Genomic DNA, 25,297 nt, shown 5'->3' with positions numbered 1-25,297 from the left:
CACCAAATAACTGAGTATTCAAGAAAAGTTATGTTGATTTATATATATAAAAACCCTCGACAACTCCCACAACACATTGTCTGTGTATTTTAACCCTTGCACTGCTCACCTATTTTCGGCAAAAACGTCTTGGTGCAATTGTCAAGGACATATTTTTGTTATTTTTACAAATGTTCAGGTAAATTTAATGTCAAAATGTTTCCAAAGTCAACTATTTCCATTTCAAAACACAAATAGTAATGAAAACATTAAAAAACATTAAAATATAGCCAAATTAAAAAACAAAAAGCACAACTCTCTGAGCACCTAAAGGCGCTTTGCGCAGTGCAGTGGTTAATAACGAAAATTACCCTATGCAATATTGCAAGATTAAATCATAAATAGCTTAATAAGACCAATTTGTTTGACAGGACTATGAAATATTGACCAGATAAAATAATTAGGTGTTAATAATTAAAGCACACATTGGAAATAAACAAAAATAATAAATAAAAATTTAACTTTTAGATGAAGGTAAGAAATTTACTTACAATATTCAGTCAAATTTGTAAGGAATATTCAGTACAAACCCGGTACTTTCAAGCATAGCTTTGCAGCAGCAAATAATTTAAAGCTCTTGCAGAGGAAAATGGATTTGCAATTGCTGTATACTGACAACTATTAACCATCAACCCTATATTTTTTCATTGTTAAACCAGCACAGTAAAGCTTTGTAAGAGAACAACCAATGCCTCTATCACACACTAACCAAAATGCTAAACACGTCAGGCAGAACTATAACCGACCAAAAGCTTACATTCTGAAACAGATACAACAATGCAGCATAATGTTATGTACATGAAATGTTAAACTTTAATGAGAACCATCTTTAAAGAATGTTGGACAGTGGTAATACTGGTAATACATGTTGTGAGGTTTCAATTCCATATTCAAAATATCAATGGCTTAATTCATTCATTACAAAGTTAATATTTATGCCCAATTCTGAGTAAAAAATGTATTCATTTTTCTAAAGCATGAATACAGCAGAAGCACAGTAGTACTATTATTCAGTCCAATGATATAGATCACACTTCTGGTGTATGGATATTACAAGGTGTGCACATATGTACAATGGTATTAGAATGAGGTATAACAACCCACAGGTAAAAAAATGTAATAATCTGTTACAGTAATCCATTGTGAAAATGTTCATTACTCTTCAAATTGCATACAAAAATGTTACATGTCCACAAATTACATCCACAAGGGATTTCAAGTACCAGTACTGTATTTCCACACTACCAGTTGAACACGATATAGAAATACACAATAGAATTCAACTCTCTTTAAGCAGGCAATATATGTATTTGTATTGGCTAAGTACAGCAGCTAAGGTACAGTACTATTTACGTACTTTTGTACAAAAAGTGTACAGCAGTGTACACAATTCTATACGTGGATATAACTGGGTACAAGGTAAAGTCCCCAAAGCTGGCATTAAGTATAATCTTTGATCATATGCAAAACTGATTGCAGATATTCAAATTCATTTATTGAGGGGATTGTATTACGTATAATAATACAGGGATACATGTACTTCTCAACTGTAAGCGCACACAACATATCTGTACTGTATCCTCCATTTAGGAATATACAACGCCGTACCTAAAAATGTGCGACCAAACTGAACATGTACCATCAAAACAGTATGTCTGTCCCATCTGTAGGCTGTAACAACTGTTTATGTACTTGTATTTGCACTAAATACAAAAAACCCACCATGTATGGATGTAAGCCTGTGCATGCATGTTGTACTGTACAGTACATACGAATATATGTATTATATATACATACCAACAAATTATGCAATTTTATAACATTTTATTGTGTGTGCCTATTTTATATATATTATATAATAATATATATTAATGATAAGCATATACTGTTTATGTCATTATGTCTATGTATGCATGCATGCACACAAAATACGAGTAAAAACAGGCCACGTCTTCATGAACATCTATGAACTTGCATATATTGTACACGTGAACATCAAGTTTGTCACATGATGACATAATATATCAGCAACAGTATAAGGCATAAGAGATAACTGGTAGTAATGACAAAACAATATCATAAAACAAAACAAGTATGTAACTAGAAAAGGAGCCACTAATGGTTTAAGTATTTAAGTAACTAATGGTTCAAGTGTTTAAGTAAAACACTTAACAAAATCCATCTCGGCAAAACAGAGAAATCTGCCGTACATTAAAAGACTGTAAAAAGAGCACAAGGAAAGTTTCTTTCACCCTCTTAATATCCTAAGGCCACTATACAAATATAAGCAACTTAAGCAAATACTTATACATGACCTAAAACTAAAGGAATTGAAAATGCTACAGGGAATTTAACGCAAGTTTCAAGATAATACTTAAATTTGGGGGGAGTTAAAAATCAGTGATAATGCTACAAACTAATAACCAACTACTCTTAGAAGCAATGCTTGTTTATTATCCAATTTGCACTGTTAAAGTTGTTTACAACTTTATCAAATAACATACGGTACCAAAAGTTACATTAGAAGAGTGCACTACATTGAAAGTAAACAAGCAGGCGATTACAGACACTATTTCATGTGTAGCAACAGAAGAATTTTTATTTCAAATTGTTACAGTGCCCGACACCATATTCCCAAATTACTTAAACCAGTTTCACTATTTTTATCATTAAACAAGAGACGAACATGATGGTCACCAAGTTAAAAAAGCTGGATAAAATTCTAATATAGTCATAAAATGGTGAATTTTGTGGTGGTGTTCTTCCACTCAAGATGTCAAGTTATCACCAGATGGCTATCAAGAGGCACAACCTGGGGCACAACCAGCTGGCTATCAAGAGAGACAGCCTGGGACACAACCAGCTGGCTATCAAGAGGCACAACCTGGGGCAGCTCCCAAAAATCCACCTCGCTTTTTTTCCCACTAGAAGGGAGAGGGGATTTTCACAACATCCCTCTCCATTGTTTTTAATAGAGTAGGCAGTCTTCCAAGATTTTACCCTCGCATTTCTGGAGTTACGAAAGTTACAAATCGTTTTTAAATGTTTGATTCAAAATAAAGTTCAGGTATTCTACTGTACACAGTACTGTAATGTCATGGGCAGTATGTCTACAAGCAGTAAAGACAAGAGGGAATATGTGATATCTTTTGTAAGAAGACTGAGGGAGGGCACAACTGTGCTGAGGGAATGTGTTGTTGGATGCAATGAATTGAGCTATGAGAGCTGATCTGGTGGAGGGAGGAGTACTGGGTTGATAGTTGGTGGAGGGAGGAGTACTGGTTGTAGCTGGTTGCCTGGTTACTGACAAGAAATTGGTAAGTGTGTTAGTGGCTACTGGTGATTAAGGGAGGAAGGAGTGTTTCTGGCGATGACCTGGATGCCCATGATTGTGCAACTAGTGTGCTAGTGTGGTTTGTGGAATGCTTCATGACCAATCTAGTGACACTATCACAATGAAATACAAATTATTCTCCCTTTAATGAATGTATGCAGGAAAATGCAAGGCAACTCGTGATGGATGAGGTTAGATAAGATTACAGACGGTGTCTTCTGGATAACAATATTATTCTACAGGGAATGCAACAGAAGTGAAAATAGTGTAGGCAGGGAATGCCTACACTATACACTACATCTTTAACCTCCCTTCCCCAACTAAACAACAAAAGGCCAAGACAGGAGTATGAATAAGCAAACACAGTTTGCATACATAAACTAAGGGGGCAGCTAGGATGACCCACATACAAAAGGCAAAACTCCATATCATCGGTAACACGGAAAAATAGACTGGGATACATGAGAGCGTAAGAGAGATAAGCTGGTAAAATAGAAACATCCTAACACGTCAGCAAATGCACAAGAAGAGATGTACCACCGATACATTTTTTAGAACTATATTTAGGGTTTTGTATTCAAATCCACCACCACCACTTGTCCCTGAGGTGCACAAACATGTCGGGCACTGCAATTATCAATATTAAAGCAAATACAGTAAACATCATGTCTACCTGCATGTTATTCTTTCAATACTCTAGAACTCTTTCAATAATCTCTTCCTGTACTCAAAGCAGAGTGTAACACAATTATTCTAATGCATTTTAATACTCTATCATCTTCAAACATTATCAACTCAACAATCTGTCGACAATGAAATATATTCAGCAAAGCTTTCTGTCACTACAACCGAAATAAGAGTGCAAATTGTTTAGAGAGTTAAAGTTTAAGGTGAATAGATACTATTTCTTCTTCTAAATATAAAATTAGAATAAGTAAGCTGTAAAATAAGAAAAAAGTGAAATACAGAAGGATTGGCTAGAGAAGAAATTATTACCCCATTTCATATGCAGGCGATGAGTCACAATAACATGGCTAAAATATGTTGACCAGACCACACACTAGAAGGTGAAGGGACGACGACGTTTCGGTCTGTCCTGGACCATTCTCAAGTCTCACAATCAACTTGAGAATGCTCCAGGACGGACTGAAACGTCGTCGTCCCTTCACCTTCTAGTGTGTGGTCTGGTCAACACCCCATTTCATACTTCATGGTACAAGACAATATCTGCCCAGAAAAGTGCCTCCATGACCAATAATAACCAGCTAGTATGCTATCTGAAAGTTGAAACTTGTGGCAAATTCAGTGTTTCTGTGCTGTTTAAGGACTTGCCTTTTTTTTTGCAATAAAAAATAATAAGCTTGATAAGTCATAACGAATTTAATTGTTAGAATGCAACAATTTTTTGCCTCAGATCATCTAGATTTATATCATTAATATTCTAATTTGTAATACACTCATATTGCATGTGCAGTAAATTAATGATCGAATTTCAAGTGGAAGAAAACGCAATTCCCCAAATACAATGGCCTAGGGTGTTAATATGCCATGCTTTTGAAAAAAAATACTATGAAGTGACACTGAAGAGTACATCGCCCAAGCAATTAAATGCCGACTTAGAAGTTCTCTCATTATTTAGCACAGTATCTCTGCCTTCAGGAAAATAATCAGTTATACAAGATGAAATTTTATTTCCTATTTCCTACTTAAAGAATTTATGAAGTAGTTGGTTTGTTAATTTCAATTGCTCATGGAAGCACGTCCCTTTATACCTTAATATGTTGCACTTAGCTCCATCATGCACAATGTTCCAGCCTATTCCGCTGCTACTCAAACAGTGCCAGTTTAATCAATCTTACTTTCCCTTTCAATCCTGTATTTCCATTACTCTTCCTCTGCTTATTCTTAATACAAAGGTATTGTAGTTACTTAGATTTTGTCTTAGCTAAATCAAAGATGTAGAATTCATCAGCAACTGGTCAGTGTTGTTGTCATTACAAGTTCAAGTTAGGAAATATTCAGGCCCTGAAATGCTTTGTATCGAGTCTATATGTAGTCACCTTATCTAGAGTCCCAGTATTATTATGAATACTTTATTTTATGAACAAATCCACAAGGGCCGTGACGAGGATTCGAACCTACGTCACGGCCCTTGTGGATTTGTTCATTTGATACATCACGGTATTGTGATTTTTGTGTGTACTTTATTTTATCTTTATATATATAATTGTTGCCATTTTGTAAAAATTCTATTGTATTATAAATCAATCTGGCAATATGATTCTTTACTTTACTGTAATTGCCTTTAAAACAAATATCCCAAAAACATAGTACAGTAGAGTACATGTTAACTAATCATGTTTACAAGGACTACACTAATTATGAGAACAGCAAAGCATTATCACCTACATTTCTATCACGAGTGGAAAACATGAAAAGAACCTTTCCCATTATGCCCAACAGTCTTTTAAGATAGATTGCTTCATTGCAATTGTATAGAAACATTCTGTATTTTGCCAATACAAACCCTACAATAATAAAAATATAATGTATAATGTAAAATGTAACTAAACTTGTAACATCAGCTATGTGCCTACAGCAAATAAAATTATAGTGAAGGCCAGTTTATAAAATAAACTACTGAACATATCACTAAACATGATTTATATCAGGCAAATAAATGTGTCACACTTACTAGTTTCAATATATAGGAACCTAGTTTTGCAATTCTAGTCAAATTAAGGCTGGTACTAAAAGACTATAATACTTTCATGTCCATGTGAACAATTAAACTATGTTTACCACCTCATACAATGTACACTGAGCAATTTGTGAACATTCTAGGGGGTGCACAAACAAAACTTACAAGTTTCAATGAGAAGCATTAAAACCCCAGAGTTTAATGTAAAGAAATGCCTCTTTCTGGTTGAGCCGCAGTGGCTCCCTGAAGCTATCTCCTTGAGATGGCTCCCTCTGCTGAGTCACACCAGCCACTTGAGTCCTGAGTGGCCCACTGAGGACCAGAGCCAGAACCTGGGCCCCCCTAACAGGCAGGCAATTGTCATCATCACCCTCACCGAGTAAACATCCAAAAAGTAACAGAAGTGAAACAGACAACTACAAGGTTCAAAGAAAATGAAGCACAAACGGCCAAATGACTCCATAAACGATTCACTCAGAAAATGAGTTCAAACCCCTTAGCTACAAGTGGCCACCAAAACGCAGCAGCAACCCCAGGGCTCTCAGCTTCCGTGTCACCTTGCCTCAGTTCCAAGCTGATAGACTATGAACCAACTCGCCTGGCAGGGAGGGGAGGTAATAAGGGAGCCACCAAGATCCTATCAGAATGAGGAATTTCATTACACTATGCTAATTTCCTGGAGGAGCCCTCGGTGGCTTCCGGAGGAAGACAGAAAACGTGGGACTAACCGAGAGAGGAGCAAAAACAACACCTGACAAAAATAAGACATCAGGGCAGGAACCCTAACCCAGGGCAAAACAAGCCTGATGGAGACTAGGAACACTGACCAGGCAATGAGCCAACAGGACCCTGTCAAATCTCCAAACCCCCAGAATCCTGGCTTGCTGGCACACTGACAGGCTGGGAGGCCAAACCAGTCAGTCTGTAAGACCAAGGACAACAACCAGGAATCCACCTACAAAACCAAGTGGACCTGGGTGAAGCAGCCACATGAAAGGTTGGTCAGGGAAGACATACAGGCCTGAGAGGAAGAAAACGTACCACAGGCCCGCCAAGTCCTGAAAGGGGACCAGAAACAAATGAGAACCCCATCGAAGCTCAAGGAGGAACTCAACCAAGCTTGAAACCAACCAACTCGTGACGACAGCATGAAACCTAAGGAAGGGGCCCCCTGCCCCCACTATCCAGAACTAGAGGATAGGGGAAAGGGGGACCAGGAAACAACCTGGAAAAGCCCATGAACCATAGGATCAGGACAGGAAAAAAATGTCAAAAGATCTCCTAGCACCAACAGAGGAAAAACCCTCAAAGAGGTGAACCCCTAGAGAAGAATACAGCCTGGATCCCTGATGGGAAGCAACAGCTCAACGGTCTATGGAAGAGGAAGGGGGTGGCCCCTGGAGAAAGCCAAATTACACCAAAAATGAAATACAGATCGAACTCCGAAGCCCTTGGAGGCCCCAGAACCTGGAGCAAGGGAAGGGGGAGAATGAGGAAGGGGTCACAAAGAAGCCAGCAGACAATGGAAGGAGGAGTAGCAAAACAATGCATCAGTAACAAACACCAGCCACTCCAACCCCAAACCCATTCCCCAAAAGAAAAACCAGGTCAGCTCTATGGCAATCACACGGACACCAGGCCACACACAACAAATGGGCAAACGAACTCAAAGTGGAGCCTTGTCACTACAAAAGTAAATACTGTAAACCAAAACCAAAAGTATGCTTGAAATACAAGTGTGGAGCAGCAAACACAACCATGGGGTAGAGAGTAATATATACCCCATCAAACAAGCAACAGGACATAGCAAAGCTGAGCATCAGTTTGTAGCAAAACCGAGAGAAAACCCTCAAACTTGCAAGAAGCGAGTGTCGGCTCAGCACGTCAAATCATTATGAGCCACACCGAAGACCCCATAGGAGAGTTACCAGGGCCTTAACCCAGGTACTGTTAACCAGACCACACACTAGAAATTGAAGGGACGACGACGTTTCGGTCCGTCCTGGACCATTCTCAAGTCGATTGTGATGAGGAGGTAGGGACAGGCAATAAATAGGCAAGAGAGAGCTGAGGAGGAAAGTCAGGTGTAGGGGATAGTAGTAATGAGAACTGCAGCAGGCCTATTGGCCCATACGAGGCAGCTCCTATTATAACCACCGAAGGAGATAGTAATAGGGGAAAAAAAAAAAAAAAAAAACTGTACTGTACTGTACGGCTTTCACAGGAGACCCTCCCATGGTGTGCAAGAAAACAACCGTTTCCAAAAAATTTGTTTCCTTTCCATTGTTAAAATGAAATGTGTTCTCTGATCATGGGAAAGTAAAAAAAAAAAAAAAAAAAATCATAGAACATACTTTGGCCGTGATGGAGCAGAGAAGTTGAAGAATTTATGGGTGCCTCAAAGAGAGGCACCCCACCCACCCCGCTGTCTGTATCCACAAACATCAGTGAAAGGACTGGCAAAGATGGAGAGGTAGCCAGGAACTCCCGGGTTGCTGTCACCTGTTGGTGGCCATTCGTAGCTAGAGGAGGTTTGAGCTCGTTTCTGAGTGAATCATTTGCAGTGTCATTTGACTGCTTCAGTGTTTCATTTTCGGTGAATCGGCAAGTTGTCTGTATTGTTTCGCTTACTTTCTGGATGACTTCTCAGTGAGGATAATTGTAACATTCCCCTGCTACTTGTACCTCTGTGATGGGGGGGCAAGGCTCTGGCCTCCCACAGACCAATACAAGAATCCTATGGCTGATGTGATTAAATGTGGGGGAGCCATCTCGGCGAGATGGCATCACGTAGCCACTGAGGGCTCGTCCAGAAAAGCTCATGTACAAGTTCCACCATATTCGTCGAAAGCTGAGGGAACACTGGGGAAAGGATACATTAATACCTACAGTGAAACATTGCTACTTTGTTTTATAAAACAAGCAAACCTAAAAAAAATGAGGCAAAATACAAAATGTTACCTATAAAATATTTACTCTAGCCTAAAAAAAAAAAAGGATGCAAATAGAAAAATTGAAACCTTGTGTTCCCAAGCATATTGAACTAAGAGTCGTGGTTGAACTGAGCAGTAAGTGCCCAGAACAATGTAAAGAAGAGTAAACCTTACTTATATTTATATGTGTCGTACCTAGTAGCTAGAATGCACTTCTCAGCCTATTATGCAAGGCCCGATTTGCCTAATAAGCCAAGTGATTTTCTTTATTTTAAAAATAGTTTCAAATTGGTTTATTTTAAATATTATTATATTATTTTAAGAACATAAATTATTTACATAGTTATGTTAGTTTAGGTTAGGTTATACTTTGAGCCTGGCCTCGGGCCGGGCTTGGGGAGTAGAACAACTCCCAGAACCCCATCAAGCAGGTAGCAGGTTAGGTTAACATAGGTTAGGTTAACATAGGTTAGGTTAGGTTAGGTAGGGTTGGTTAGGTTCGTTCATATATCTACTCCAGTTTTAACATCAAATTAGCAAAAATGAATTAATACATAATGAAATGGATAGTGTTATCATTTCATTAAAAAAAAATTTGAAAAATATATAGATTCAGGAAAACTTGGATGATTAGGCAAATTGGGGCTTGCATAATTGGCCGAGTACTGCCTTCTGGCTACTAGGTACAACATACATACATATTAAGTATTAAAAAATACTGTATATAGCATGTATAAAACTCAAGATAAACCCAAATTCTTTCAAATTGTTTCTACTGTATTTTCTTACCTTATTATATTCCTTGGAGCGTAAGTCACTTCTTGCATCTGGTTTAATGGTGTATGAACTTCAGTTAATACTGTATTAGTTTTGCTTTTTTGTTAATATCTCATTTGAGTGTTGTGTGAAGCTATTCCTACCTAATAGTGTCTACGGGAATCTCTAATAGTTCTGCTTCATCTCTATTAGGTTATCTGGTCAAGCTATACCCAAGATAATCTCAAGATACCATGATTAATTTCTCATGATTTTGATATTTGTGCTTTTTAAAGCAGTGTATAATTTCCACTCAACTACAATTACATTATGTCTATCCTTTACATGCATACACAATGAGTACTTTCCCGCATCTCTGCAGTTCATCTGCTTTTCCTGTTTCCCGAGGCGAGCTGCTTTTGTTTCTCTCTGTTGGGAAGATTTATGCTCGTCTGCCTTTATCTATACTGTACTCTTTAGAATTTTACACATCCGAGCCATGTTTCAGGTGGGTCTTCCTTCCAGGATTATAAGCATCCGTTATCTTTAACAGTCCCCATTGATCCAACGTCCGTAAGTATAGTCCCTCCATCTGGTACCAGCAGTCTTGTTGCTTATTTCACAAATTTTTTTTCTTTAGTGTGCGCGCGCACGTGCAGGGACAAAACTTCAGCTCTTGGGCCTCACACCTTAACTATTAATTTAATCAGCTATTTAAAAAATTTCAAACCCATCAAGTTTTACATTGGCAAGTTTTCCATAATTATGATCCACCATTATAAATTATCAAAATGTATTTACTATTAGGTACTCTATTTTAAGGTATCAAGTTTTCCTTACAATGTATCTAACCTGTTCAAACCCCATAAAGGACAATTTAATAAATGTAGGGGTATCCAACTGACAATAAATTTTCCATATGACCTTATTATTATTAATAATATTGCAAGGAAGGGAGGGAGAGAGATTTAACTAATTATTAACATCTATGTGTAATGCATTTAAAACATAACTGAGTGTAATAGAAATCTCTGACCCATTAACTATATATTTGAGTTATATGCCAGTCATATACAGAAAAAGAGGTGGAATGGAAAGGCCTACCAATTAATATTTTTCAGAACAGTACCAAACCTTTCCTCTATTCTTTAAAATGGTCCTCTTATCTTATTCAATGACCAAGATGTTACAACAGATAATGTAAGAGGGAGACCCTTGTGTAGGGAGAAATAGCAGTGCTATTGAGAGAGACCCCCTTGTGTAGGGAGAAGTAGCAGTGTTAAATGTTGAAAAACAGTCTGGAACTGACCCCCTTCAGATGCATAGAGCATCATCTCAACAGGAAAATATAATATCCTAAAAACCAATGTAAACAAAAGGGATAAAATGGTAAAAAAAAGATTCAATGCAAGAAAATATAGAGAAATAACAGTGTTAAATGTAGAAAAACAGCCTGGAACATTATAAGACATATAAATGAAGTATTGGGAAAGGTGTATGACATGTATAGGGAGGGGACAATATTGGAACTAGGCAGGCAGGGGCATGTGCAAGCCCCTATCAGTCACTTGCGAGAGGGAGGCAGTGAGAACAAGACCAGTGTTGTGGATGGTCTCCAACAAATACGGTAAGTGCAGTTTTATAGATGTTTATAGCGGTGCTTCCCCTTTTCTTTATGAGTTAGAGATAGGAATTTGTGGAAATAAGGATTTTGGAACCCTGTGTGTAGGGAAAGTGGTGTGTTGTTAATTCAGGTGTATGTGCTCAGCTGTGTGTCACATGGGGGTTATCCATATTTATTTTGTATATCCATTTGTGTATTGTGGATAGAGTAGTGTATTGTTAAAACCCAGACCCTTTGTAGTGACCTAAGAGGAGTGGAATAGAGTAATAATCTTAAGTCCCAGGTTGTAGAGGGAGAAGGAACCTCCCCCCTCCTTTTTTGTCTGTATATCTGTATCAATCCTCTGGTGGATCAAAGTACAACCCCCCCCCCATTCTAAGAAGTGTGAGGAAATCTGGCATTTGTTAAATAAAAACCTTTTTGTAACATTGTACCCCAAGGTGTATTTCTTGTCCCATGTAGTTAGAACTGGTGATTATTACTATATAGACCCCTGCACTTCCATTATTTATAAGAAAGTAAGAGCGGGTGTTGTTAACGATACTTTAGGGTACAGCTTTCAATCCCGTACCTTACAATAATGTATAATTACATCTTCCTAATTGAACTAAACTTCCTAATTTCCTCCAGGCTGATGCCTCCCTACACCATGAACATTGGAAATGAGTTAATAATAAAATAAGAATTGAAGACACTGAACAAAACCTATTGACCCTAGTGATCTAGTCCATCATTTTTTCCATACTTTCACATACTGCCTCATCCTGGATATATTTCACAACTACAGTTAATTCCCGAGCCAACAGACAGCCAATCACCACAAACTTTTTTATTGATAACAGCATTCACTCTCGCACATATGCACTCTCCCACATATGCACTCTTGCATATATGCACTCTCCCACATATATGCGCTAATTTAAGAGGAAGGACATGGCCTCGCATCGTGTTGTTTAATGCATGGTTCAGTATGATGCAGTTAGAACAGATGACAAATTCATACCAATCACTGTATGGTTAATATAGCAGTAAGCTCACAAGATCATGTAACCTTCACAAATCTTGACAAAATGAGATATTCATTGTCAGAATTTTCTTTAACCGATGTTTTTAACCATCTCAAACTTTTATTTATTTACCTGCCACTTCATAAATTATGTATACAGTACTTTATATATTTTATGCTCTTCATTACTCATACATATTGCCAAAATTACAGAAAAATGATCAAAATAAGTATGTATGCAGGATGCAAATATGTTCAGAATATTGTGTTGTGTTCTAAATGTTCACAAGTTCCAATGTGGTCTTCATGAAATAAAAGCACGTTAATGTTAATGAACGCAATAACCACTCAACTGATCAACTAACACTATATTGAAAGCTCTAATAAAAACCACAGAATAAAGCCAATATACACTAACTGTTGTGTTTAAAATTATTTACAACATGACGGCAAGAAAAAAAAAAAAAAAAATTTCTCGATTTGGAGATTCTACTCTGCCAACTATATTCTGAACATTTTAGAATCTTTAGCAAAAATAAAGTATTAAAATAGTATGAAAAACAATTTCTGTTACCACAATGCAGCTATTGGAAAACGTTTGTATCAACAATGTGGGGGATGACATTGCTGCCATTAACTACAGTACAAGTCAACCAATTATAGTGCATGGGAACACAAGGTACGAGGTGGCTCCTTTTCAGTAAAAACGGAATAACAACACTCACCAGTTGGTGTCCTTGAGGCTGCTGGCCGGGGAGAGATTGTCGCAAGTCCTGATGTCTCCCTTCCCCACTGTAGCTGTCCACTGCTGAAAACCCTCCACTTAGCTCATTACCCCCAAGCCACTGGTGAGACAAAGAGAAATGATTTTGAAATAGGCAATTCCTTTACTCATCAAAAAGGCTTAAGACATACATGTTACACTCACTCACTCACTATATTCAATATGGTATCCACTAAGTACACAGGTTCAAATTCAATTCAATTCATTTACAGCAATTTTTGTGAAAATAATGTATCCGGTGCAGTATTGAGGATGGTTAACCGAGATGTGTTAAATGAGTGATGAAGTAAATTTATAGGGTGAACCACACATGCTTTTCAAATAAACATGATTAACAATTTGTGTACAGTATACTTGATTTCGATGATTTAATTATTCAACGATTTAAAAAAAAATTAGATAAATATCAGGATGTGATGAAGCAGATGGTTTTTTGAAGCTGTTTGGTTTGGCTGAAGAGAGGGGCTTTGGAGAAGTTATGCACTGGCTTATTACAATCTGTGCGCTAGTATCCGATTGTAGCTGTGTGCCATACTGGACGATATTATTGTACTGTATTCATCTCATCTCTTGCGCCTGTCGTATCATTTCTTTAACATTTTTGCTCAAGGCTGCCGGCAAGTGAGGAGTGTTCCTGCCCCAATCTGCCCTGTTTTCTTTTCTCTATTAAAGTACTGTACTCTATATTCAAGTCACTTTACATACATGGTATTGTGTACTATGAATCTCTTTTTGCATCTTGTCAGGATTCTTGGTAACAGTAACTCACTTTTAAATTTATCCTCTAAGTTCTTACATCTTTTCTGACATTATTTAACATAAATAACTGCCTCTTTGGCGTGAAGTTTGCATAACTCTTCTTCCAACTTTTCTAATTCAGTCTCATCTCTCGCTTGGCTCTGCCATTTGTCCTAACCAGTAGATAATTATTTAATCCAATTCTTTCCCTAATTTTTATTTTTTTTTCCTTGTTCATGTGTTCTCATTTGCCAGCTTTTCAGTGACTATTTTCCTGGCTGAACTTTGGTGATAACTTTTCACCACGGCCAAACGGTACAAACAATATGAGGTTACAGCACTAGGCATCAACTGGCAATCAAAGAACTAGCAGAAGAAAAGGCATAACACAGGACAGTCGCCGAAGAGAGAAAGGCAGAAAGTGCACAAAGCAATTTCATACTGCAACCTCAAAGGGTTGCAAATGCAAAACTAACAGGTCTGCCACCCAGCTCCCGTACAGGTGCTACAAAAGGTCTAGACACACCATACTGTATGTGAAGATTGGTGGAGAGCCTCTAACCATCTAGATAGTTTGTGCTGCTGATCCTCGGGGAGAGGGAACGCCTCAGGATGAGAAGGCGAGACTTCTACAAAGGTTTGCCTTTTTGACTCTTATCCCCTGAACAAAGCTGCTGAAGGACCACACAAGTTACTGTAAGTCTGGTGAACATTCTCGGAGCCAGATGGGAAATCCCAAAAGCAGTACAGTACAATATGTCCCCCATTCCCAGATAACCAGTTGGATGGGAACATTTCAGCGGGAATCCCGAGAAACCTGGAAAATGAGCCACGAGTTGCTCAAAACCCAATGGCAAACCTGGGATACAATAGTCAGAGAGTATGTTACAAGTGATGCAAACCATTAAAAACTGACAGGTACAGGATAAAGTGAAACACAAGGCTATCCCCTGCTTGGGAATTTGAAAAAAGTAGGACACCCTTTGTTAAGGATTGGGTCCCACGAGTACACCCTTGTCCAACAAAAAATGAATGGGGTAGTGAACAGGAGGGAAAGCAACCAGTGAGCTCCTGGAGAATCATTAATGGCAAGGCAGTGGGTATGGTGAGCCGCATAGATGTTTGCTGCTGTGACCTCAGGGAGAAGTGTGAACACCTTGGAAACTACACTTGCAGCTGTCACAAGCAGACAGTAAGGTTGACGAATCCACAGATGAGGACCCAAGATCAGCTAATAACGGCTTTGAGAAGATGGCATGCCTCCACACAAGAACAGAAACCTCTGCAATCAATGGCAAATGATTGGATGTCGAGCACCTGGGTGTCGAGCTGTCATGACCTGATAGGAACAAGGGGAATGGCAAACAGAACAGTTTACCGTCATGAAGGAAAAGCTCCCCGAGAAAAGGCCTGAAACACACGGGTATCATCTTCCCAAGCAACAAACCTCCCAGAACAGGAACTAAACTCCTGCTACACCAGCGGAGGAATGGGGACCATAACCTCTAGCTCTTCCCAGAGCTTTATGACCCATTTGAAGAAGAAATAGGCATAGGCTTCAACAAGGGAAGCCCCCAGAAATTCAGCAAGGTGTGTGTCCCAAGAATACATGGGATGGAAGCAAGGAAAATTAGTTTCAGCCTCCCTCAAATTCTCTACGGCGGGGGCCCCTCATACAGTTTCCAATAATCTCAGCTCCAACAGTGCCCGCAGTTCCACAATCTGCAACCACTAGGGGACCTAAACCAAGAGTGGAAGATAAGAAACTGTTTTGCCACAACCAGTCTTCCTTGGCGATTGTCTAGTTCATGAGGCCGAGTGTCTATGCAGCCCACAGGTCTCTACAGCCAACACAGCCAGGCAGATCTGGTATCTTCAGCAGCAACTTGTCACACTCTTATGGGGCCCCAAGAGTAAGTTCAGTATTTTTTTTTTTTTGCCAATTTGTTTTGTATTTGCCAGTAAAAAAATCTATCTAATAAAAATAAAAATCTAGTAAAGCCTAAATTTTTAGCTAGTTTGAGCTTTATTTAAAAGAAATTAGTCACCCAAGTAGTTTGTATTTTCATTTTTTGTAGTCACAAGAAAATATTGTAATGAGGGGTTATTAACTAAATACAAGTCATTGTATTTATAAATTATTACATAACTAAAACAGATATTGTTCTATATTTGTGATGATGCATTTCTTGGGGAAAAAATTCAAATCTCAAAATACCACCTTTAGTTTTTGGTTCCACTTTCCTTAGTTTTTATCTAATTTTGATGAGCTTCTCACACAATACAAAGCTTGGCATGCTTTACATTTGGTTCACAGCTTTTCTGAAAAACTTTTTTTATGAAGATAGAATTTTTAGGATAAAAAAAAAGTAAAAATGTCAAGATTTATAATTCCTTTTTTTATTACAGTATTAGGAAAAAAATTAAAAATCTCCTGTAACACAGGTATTGAACTATGTCTGGTCTAGCCAATAAGACTATCAAAATGACTGCAGTAAAATTTTTAAATTTGAAACCGATTTAAAAAATAGAACTTTAAATATTTTGTTTATTATGTTTTCGAACCAAGTTTTGGGACTACACCAGAATAACGCTGTTCTAGAGTAAAATTGACTCCGGCACCTTAAATTTTTTTTACTGTAATTCCAATAATTTTTCCAATATTTGTTGGAAGGAAACTGAAGTCATGGATCACTGATGTATAGTAAATTTAAAGTGTTTTTAATCAAGCCTCTGGTGCCCAAAATTTTCATTGAACATAATTTGCATTCTTTATCATATCTCTAGCTCCAATATACTGATATTTTTACTGTATAGGCTTGGGATCTGACCTGACAGCATTTTCCCAGTGGTCCCAGTAGTTTGTTTCCCTAACTACGATATATGGGCAGTAAAGGATCTTTTTATAGAGATCCAGTACTATAAGACCCAGTACCTGTACTATAAAATAATAATGCACATCTATATAGTGTATCGGGTCTAAATGTGCAAAAGTAAAATTGCCAGAAAGGGTCCAGAATGATATACGGTATATTAGTTCAGATCTTAAGAGATACAACTGTATGTGTCTCAATATAAAAACATTGGCATGGAAACATTTATAACATATTAATCCTTGGACAGCGATTATGGAGAAATGCTCATACCTGCCTATGTACACAAAAATATAAACAATTCCAAAAAATAATTTTTTATTATGGAATTATAAACTTGTAAGCAAAATGTAAGGAAAACACCAAAATAAGTGAATTTATCGTTTCACTAGGTGGAGGCGTTCTCGAAGGATGCTAAACACAGCTCCGGGCTGTGTTTAGCGCCCGTCAACACCCGGTTCCCGACTCTTTTGATGCTCCTTGTGTTGGTCTCAGTTTCACTGACTATCACTTTTTTCTCTTCATTTACACGAGTATGTGTGTTGAATAACGTGACAATTCACATAATTCACATAACACAACTGTTTCAATAATACACGATTCAATTAATGATTGGTTTACCTGGTATACTCCATTACAACCATAGTGGTGAGAAGGATGTGAACGTAATATACAAGGGTGTTGGGCTCTGGGAGATGACATAAATGGCCTAATTGGCACCATCTGGGTGCAACCCGTTCTTGCAAATTCGTAAAGTCAATATTGACTTATTAACTACGTGCATAGGTGATATACTAAACATAATAGATACCCTTTAAAAGATTCATAGAAAACACCGACCTTACCTAACCTTGTTAGTATCTTAAGATAAGCATCTTATTGCTTCGTAATTACAATTATTACTTAACCTATACCTATTATAGGTTAGGTAATAATTGTAATTACAAAGCAATAAGATGCTTATCTTAAGGTACTAACAAGGTTAGGTAAGGTCGGTGTTTTCTATGAATCTTTTTAAGGGTATCTATTATGTTAAGTATGTCACCTATGCACATATTTAATAAGTCAATATTGACTTATTAAATTTGCAAGAACGGGTTGCTGGGTGAGAGTATAGATTGAAAGAAAGGCATAAGCCACCAATGTGGCGCACACACACACACAACAGCAAGCTCATCCTAGTACACGTATCCATGAAATGGTAGGATTTTTTCATGGGTCAGAGTAGACTCCATTACATCCACATACAGCTATTATATCCATATTTGCATCTCACACACACACACACAAAATCCCAGACTATAATGGTTTAAATCATTCTATGATGATAACCGCAATACCCCGCAAATCAACGAATAACAATAACCGCTGTCTAAGGGTTAAAATACAGATGCAGCAAGCTCATAACTACTTGCATAATTTCTAGAAAACACACAAACAACTCACCCCTTGCATCCCCGATGGCCCCGCTAGAGCTTCCACGACCGCATCCGGCAGATGCGGCTGGGAGGACACAAGAGATTGGTCATACTTATTTGGCAACATTTGACTGTGATGATCTGGTGCTGAATTGTCACCAGTCGAGTTTTCCACTCTCGAATCGGCACTTAACGAACCATAATCTAATGCAGAGTCTAACATATTATCCCGACTGTCATCTAATGAATCCACAATCTCCTCTTTGACTAGTGTTTCATCTATCATCACCTGAAATAGAAAACCATATACATTAACAACGTGCATGCATATACCTAAAACTAGCCTTCATTCATCATCCAGTTTTTAGATTTGTTATGAAATATACTGTATACTATATAATTATAAACATCTGGTTTTTAATACAATTTTCTAAAACTCGGCCATGTCCAACAAATATTATAATCAATGTGACAACATCCAACTGACCCAAAAATTTCATACAGCTTTCATGCAAATACTAAAATAAAGATCATCAAATACACTGCTTCTTAACTGCATGCTAAGTCTGTATACTAATCTGTAAACCCTCCTTGGAGCTCCTTATCATATATTTAACTCCTTAATGGTCTCAGAGCCCTCTCACCACCCTTCTTTTACATACTGTTCCACTCTTCCCATCGAAGATAAAAGTTATCTGCCTCTAATATATACAGTATTTATTTAATCCTTGTACACCTTTCTCATTGAAATTATTCTTAAGCATTCTACTATTGAAATTATTCTTAAGCATTCTACTATTGTATCCATACCACCTCAGTGTATTAAATTTATTAATAAGCGAGTAGTAACTATCATTGTATTTCCATTGTTATTCATAATTGTATATGGCTGAAATACATATACTATTTACAAATATTTATGTATAAAAAAATTGTCAATTATGCACATGGTTACATTTAAAATTGTGTTCCATCCATAAGGTGGAAACAAAAATGTTGGTGGGGAAAATGTGGATGGGAAATGGGGTTTTATTAGCAATGGACATAATGGGTCACGAATGAAAGGTTCGAGAACAAGTGGGTCCACAAATGAGAGTGCAGGGATGAGCAGGGTTTAGGTTGGGTGAAAGAATGATTGGGTAGTGTAGTATATGCTTGCTAGGGTCACCTCTCAACTGTCCGTCAACTTGTGTACAGGTTCCCAAACCTAACAGTTAACTAAACCTCTTCACTTTATATTTTATTTATTCACTACTATGGCACTGAAAAGATGATTTTCAGTCTCTGTGGTTCATTTGGAGACTCGATTTCCATCTGTCACCCCTTCTTTGTGCCACCCAATGTGTGTCAAAAATCTGAACTTTCTACCCCATCAACTTCCTTGAGAATTTTGTGTGTTGTGATCATGTCTCCCATAACACTTCTGTCTTCTAGTGACAAGCTTTAATTCCTTTAATTTTTCTCATAACTCATCCTTGCCTGGTCATCAATCCTTAACTATTTACTAAGGCTCACTCAAACAATTGGGGACCCAAATGTAACCAAATTGACAGATCACGTTCCAGGGAAATCAGGTAGGGTAAAGGCAGTAGGAGGGAGAGCCCTAAGCCTGCTAATATGAGTCAGAAGTCAATCATTCCATTATCTAACTGTGGAAAATCTAGAAAATGCCAACAATTACAGTCACAGATATCGCACAATAGACCGATCTCACCAATACATCGATACACATCTACAATCATTGCCATAATTACACATATATTAGGTCAAACAAAAGAATGCATTTCCTGCACATTTTGATACCAAAATCAATTTATAAATTTTTATAAATTCAGAATCTGTAATATTTCTTGGCACATAATTTGTCTGATCTTTACAAGGTAGAATAATGCATGTCTTGACAAGTGTTATAAATTGATTTTAAGAGGATATTTTGGACAGGTTTCCTGTGAATAACGGACTAGAGGGGATAGATTCCTTCCTCTCAATGTTTCCTGATGATGAAAATGTTATGAGGATAAATACAAAGAAATACTGCATGAGAGTAAAGAGGACCTTGACAAAATGAAAATATGGTCCCTCAAGTAGCGACTAGTAGCTCCTCTAGCAAATGCTAACTAATAAAGTTGGGTACGGGAACCAGAGACCAGACAAGGTATCACAAGGGAGAGAAAATCCTGTGCAGGCGATGAGTCACAATAACGGTGCTGAAGAATGTTGACCAGACCACACACTAGAAGGTGAAGGGACTACGACGTTTCGGTCCGTCCTAGACCACAATCGACTTGAGAATGGTCCAGGACGGACCGAAACGTCGTCGTCCCTTCACCTTCTAGTGTGTGTGGTCTGGTCAACATTCAAGAGAAAATCCTATTGGAATTAGACAAAGAAATAGATTTAGACCCTGCTATTACCCCAACCTGTTACCAGTAGTCCAAATCAAAAGAATATCATCAGCTGCATATGGATATACATGTATAAGAACTGCCTTTATGAATTTAAACAGCTATTCAGGATCTTGTACTGTATGTTGTTTATGTCGGCCCAATTTGGGAATGTGACACCATAGTGGATGGAGTCTATCCCCTTAAATACAAAAAATGAAACTAGAGTTCATTGGTATGCCACCAGACTTGTTCCATAGAGAGGGATGAGCTATGAGGAAAGACTACAGGTGACTACAGTAACTGAAAGAGAAAAGAAACAGGGGACATGATTGCCACATACAAAATACTTGGGGGAATGTTCAGAGCAGACATGTAAAGAATATTTAACAGGGGACACAGGTAGAAACCAAATACCAAAATGAGCCACAGAAACATTAGAAAGATTTTTTCATTGTCGGTGAACAATTGGCATGCGCTAAGAAGTGGTGAAGGCAGATTCCATACACAGCTTTACATGTAGATATGACAGATCCCAATAAGCTCTGGAGCCTATACACCAGTTAACTAAGAGTAGAGGTAAGACCCAAGAGCCATGGCTCATTCCCTACACATACAATTAGGCGAGAACTAGGTGAACACCACTATCAGCAATAACAATGTTCAGTGGCTATTATCATGGAAATTGAGTGTAATACCTGATGTTATTTCTTTAAGTTATTCTGTTAGGAAATACAAAAAATCATGGAAGTACAGTAATAAACTAATGTTCAATAACTTAATAGATGGCAATTAAATAAAGCCCCCAAAAAATGTATTAACAAACCTGAAGAGGTGATCCTTGTTTAGTTTGACAGTCTACATTTTGGTCTGAACTCATGTCTTGTCTCTGTTCTATTCTTTCCGAGACATCTATTCTGTGTTCACTAACATGACTTTCACTAGGAGTTCTAGAATTGTCTTGGTTATGGTCACTTTCTACATGATGAGGCGAGGCTTGTGGTGAAGTAGGACTGTTTGAAGCTTGTGTTTCCCCCTGAGGTGTCCCACTCTCTTTTCTCCTCCTCTTGGGATGAGGACTCGTCCTATCGTCGCGGCAACTCCACGGAGGCGTGTGTGTCTTCTTGGCTTCAACTTCCTGAGGTGGTGGCTCATCTGGTACAGCCAGTCCCTTTATTTTTAGTAATTCAGCCACTTTTATCAATCTAGCCAAGTCATTTTGTGCCACGTTCACTACACCAGCGTACATATAGCTCAACAGAGCTTCAAGTTCTTCGGGTTTAACGTCTTTCAACACTACAATGGGATGTTTACAAGGCGTTTGTTCGAACATACTTTCAAAGTACTCGCTACATGTTGATAACACCAGCTTATGAACTGGATAAAACTTGCCCTCGCATGCCAGGGTCACATCTGTGTATCTCTCCTATACATGAAAGAGAAATATATTGTGTGAATTATTTGGTAATACAGTACTGTATACATGGCTTACATAATTTCTGAATGTTTCAACTAATGCAGTGAATTAATAAAGTTTAAAAATGTAGTTAAATTACTATTTAACTGTAGTACATCTAAAATAGCTATGAATTTCAAAAGGTCAAACAAGAATTAAAAACCTGACAATACTGTACCGACCTGTGAAGGCAGTAAGTACTACATATAGAATACCAAAGAGCATACTTTAGATTAGGTTGTGATAAAATTTATAAGTAACATGCACATAGGTAAGCATTTTAAAATGTCTGACTGCTGGGCCTGACGGTCATATTGCGACTGCCGGGCCCGGCGGTCATGTCGCGACTGTTATAACTGTACAAAAATTATAGTTTAATACAAATGAAACTTTTTAAAGCATTGAAGTCAATTTGATCATTTACCTTTTCCCTAAGTGTTGCAAGGATGTGACAAAATGTGGCTCGGTGGTTATTCCACGACAACGATAACATTCCATCACCCATGTTGGCAAACACTTCTCATCTGAAATATTTAAGAATTACATAAAATATGAATTTCAAATTAATTTCTCAAAATTATTAATTGTCGCGGGCACACCGATCCCTGAAAGTCGTCAACAGGTACTCACGATGTACTAAAATAATGAATAATAAATGTCTGGTGCATACAGTGTACCTGATAATGTATAAAATTTGTGAAATGATTAAAGGAAACAGGACTATGTTAGATCAGGTAACACATTAATATGCTCCACAAAATGCAAACTTAATATATAACAAAGTGGCATTCCTACAAAATAATTTATTATACTGCAATCAAGGTGCAATCAACCATAGCAGTGAATGCATCATTCCCATCAAGCATTGCTGCAGCAAATCTCATGTTGTATTAGGCAGACCTCAGATATTTATTTAATTTATTTATTTATATACAAGAAGGTACATTGGGTTTGAGAGAATACATAGCATAGTATTTACAATCTTGTAAAGCCACTAGTACGCACAGCGTTTCGGGCAGGTCCTTACTCTAACGGGTAATTTTAAGTAGGTAAATTCTAGCAGAATTAATAAAATAATAAGATACATTGCAAGAAAAAAAATGAGATGAGAGAATATTAAGTATATTAAAGCACATTGGTATATTAAAGCTCTGGTTGATTACATTGACAACTTAATTGGTAATTTAAACAAGATTAACAGACACCGTACAGCAGATTGATAGCCCATATCAATATGTGCTATGTATCTCTATAGGCAGAGGAAAACAGAGAGGGGCAATAATTACCCTACTATACAAAGTCTAAGTCTTCTGATAATGAGTGCCTCAGCACTTAAGATAAGACTTAAGGCTGTCGACCTTGATCCCAGAATAAAAATCAAACAATGTCTAGGGGGCATTAACCCTCAGTTTATAATCTCACCTTCCAGCATGTCAGTAGCAGCTCCCAGCCCCTACAACACGCCCCCATACCCCCAGCACCACCACCTGGCCCTGCCTTACACCCTCAGCCACACTCATCGTCACTAGGGGAAATAATTACCGGAGGAAAAAGGCGTAATAGTAATGATGAGCGGCGAATGGCTTTGTTACGGCAGCGTTGGTGGCCATTATCTTCCCTCCCACGCCTATAATCCCCCGCCCTCTACCTCCAGACACCACCTGCCAGCACCCACAGCCTCAAGGTGGCCGCCACAGCACCCACCATGCTTCCAGCCACAGCAGGAAGCCAGCAGGAGACGCAGAGATGCCTGCGCACCTCCACCGACGCCACCTTGAACTCCTTCTCCCTAAACCCGTCATCTTATTTCCCTCTCTCCTGCGGCTCTATCTCCCCGCCCACGCCCGCCCACACACGCCCACCCACACTACTGGCTACAACTGGTGGCGGGTATCCTTGCCTGTTACAGACGAGATGGTTATATATGTGAGGGAGACGCTAGTCGCCGCCGACGCTGACATCCATACGTTTAATAGCACAGTGTTGCCAGCGGCCGCCTCCTCCTCCTGCCTCCTGCCCCAGTGCTGCCACCGCCCTCTAGCGCATCCTGCTACATACATTAACATTTCCTCATATATGACTTATACATTTATACATGATAGCCGGCACTATATATATATTACTCAGCGTCCCATTACATACGGAATCATAGACTGAACTAAACCCAATCATACTCGAATTGTAGAATTCAAAAATAAAATCAGACATTGTTTTAATTTCTTTATTAACAAGCAAAACAATATTTGTTTTAAAAAATTATACCAACTAAATACACTTCTATAATATATAAAACTGTATACTCTATAAATGTTAATCTATTCCCTATTTTGGGAATGTGATGCCAATGAGCAATTTTCTAAACGTATGGAAGAATGAATATCGTTGCCTCCAAGCCAAATATTACAATTAAACCTCCTTCACTTATACAGAAATTATTTCGTAGCAGTTATTGATACGGCCTTTGTGTGAGGGTATGGAGGCAGTGTTGGGGGGGAGTACAAGAGGAGGGAGGAGGCTGGGAACCCGGAACAGCCTGCTGCTACTCCGCCATTGTGAGTTATGGCCCCCTAGGAATATATACGATTTGTGTATGGTAGGAAAACGTGGACGTGAGTCTTAAACCACACTAACACATCACACCATTTCCAGTTTCGTTCATTTTCAGAGACATTTGTATACGTGGAAACTATCTAGAGCATAAAACTACAAAATTATAAGAGAAGTTTATATAAAAGGAACTTACAATACTGTGTATAAGTTTATATAACATAACAGTACAGTCAGGTCCGTTGTCGACTCATGATCGAGAATCCCGGGTGGGGCAGAAATTATTGGGCGAGTTTCCCGTCACCTCACGCACCTGTTCACCTAGCAGTAAACTCAGCTGTCAGGTCCCCCTGACGGCTGAGTGGACAGCGCTCGGGGTGCGTAGTCCTAAAGGTCCGGGTTCGATCCCTGGTGGAAACAAATGGTCAGTTTCTTTCACCCTGATCACAATTCTTTTGTCCCTGTTCACCTAGCAGTAAATAGGTACCTGGGAGTTAGACAGCTGCTACGGGCTGTTTCATGGGGATGTGTATGTGTGAAAATAAGGATTAAGGACTGACCCGAAAAGCTATGCGTGCTAGTGACTGTACAAGATTGAAAGAATATATAATATAAATAATAGATACCCAGTAGTTAGCTTCGTGTGGGGTTGCATTCTGGACGAAGTCAGAAATTCGACCAAAAGGGGGGGGGGAGGATCTCGA

At 38.3% G+C, this 25,297-nt stretch overlaps 1 protein-coding gene across 25 annotated transcripts in view; it reads right to left on the bottom strand.

Moving 5' to 3' along the window:
* The window catches only part of LOC123745760 (protein tramtrack, beta isoform), a 149,460-nt gene that overhangs the window by 119,201 nt on the left and 4,962 nt on the right, over window positions 1–25,297 (bottom strand). For 22 of the 25 annotated variants that reach the window (XM_045726629.2, XM_045726619.2, XM_045726628.2 and 19 more), the window contains exons 1-5: window positions 23,947–24,096; window positions 22,471–22,570; window positions 21,417–22,016; window positions 18,235–18,495; window positions 13,119–13,238 (exon numbers count right to left, since the gene is read on the bottom strand). In XM_045726629.2, the coding sequence (XP_045582585.1) occupies window positions 13,119–13,238; window positions 18,235–18,495; window positions 21,417–22,016; window positions 22,471–22,551 (1,062 nt within the window). In that variant the 5' untranslated portion in view covers window positions 22,552–22,570; window positions 23,947–24,096. Of the gene's footprint in view, window positions 1–13,118; window positions 13,239–18,234; window positions 18,496–21,416; window positions 22,017–22,470; window positions 22,571–23,588; window positions 23,715–23,750; window positions 23,862–23,946; window positions 24,097–25,297 lie in introns of those variants that run through there. The other 3 variants (XM_045726614.2, XM_045726613.2, XM_069317695.1) reach the window with 3 other exon arrangements.

This window comes from Procambarus clarkii, chromosome 88 (assembly GCF_040958095.1).
Source record: "Procambarus clarkii isolate CNS0578487 chromosome 88, FALCON_Pclarkii_2.0, whole genome shotgun sequence".
NCBI lineage: Eukaryota > Metazoa > Arthropoda > Malacostraca > Decapoda > Cambaridae > Procambarus > Procambarus clarkii.
Note: the sequence above shows the minus strand (reverse complement) of the source record. Positions and strands in the feature narration are given on the sequence as shown.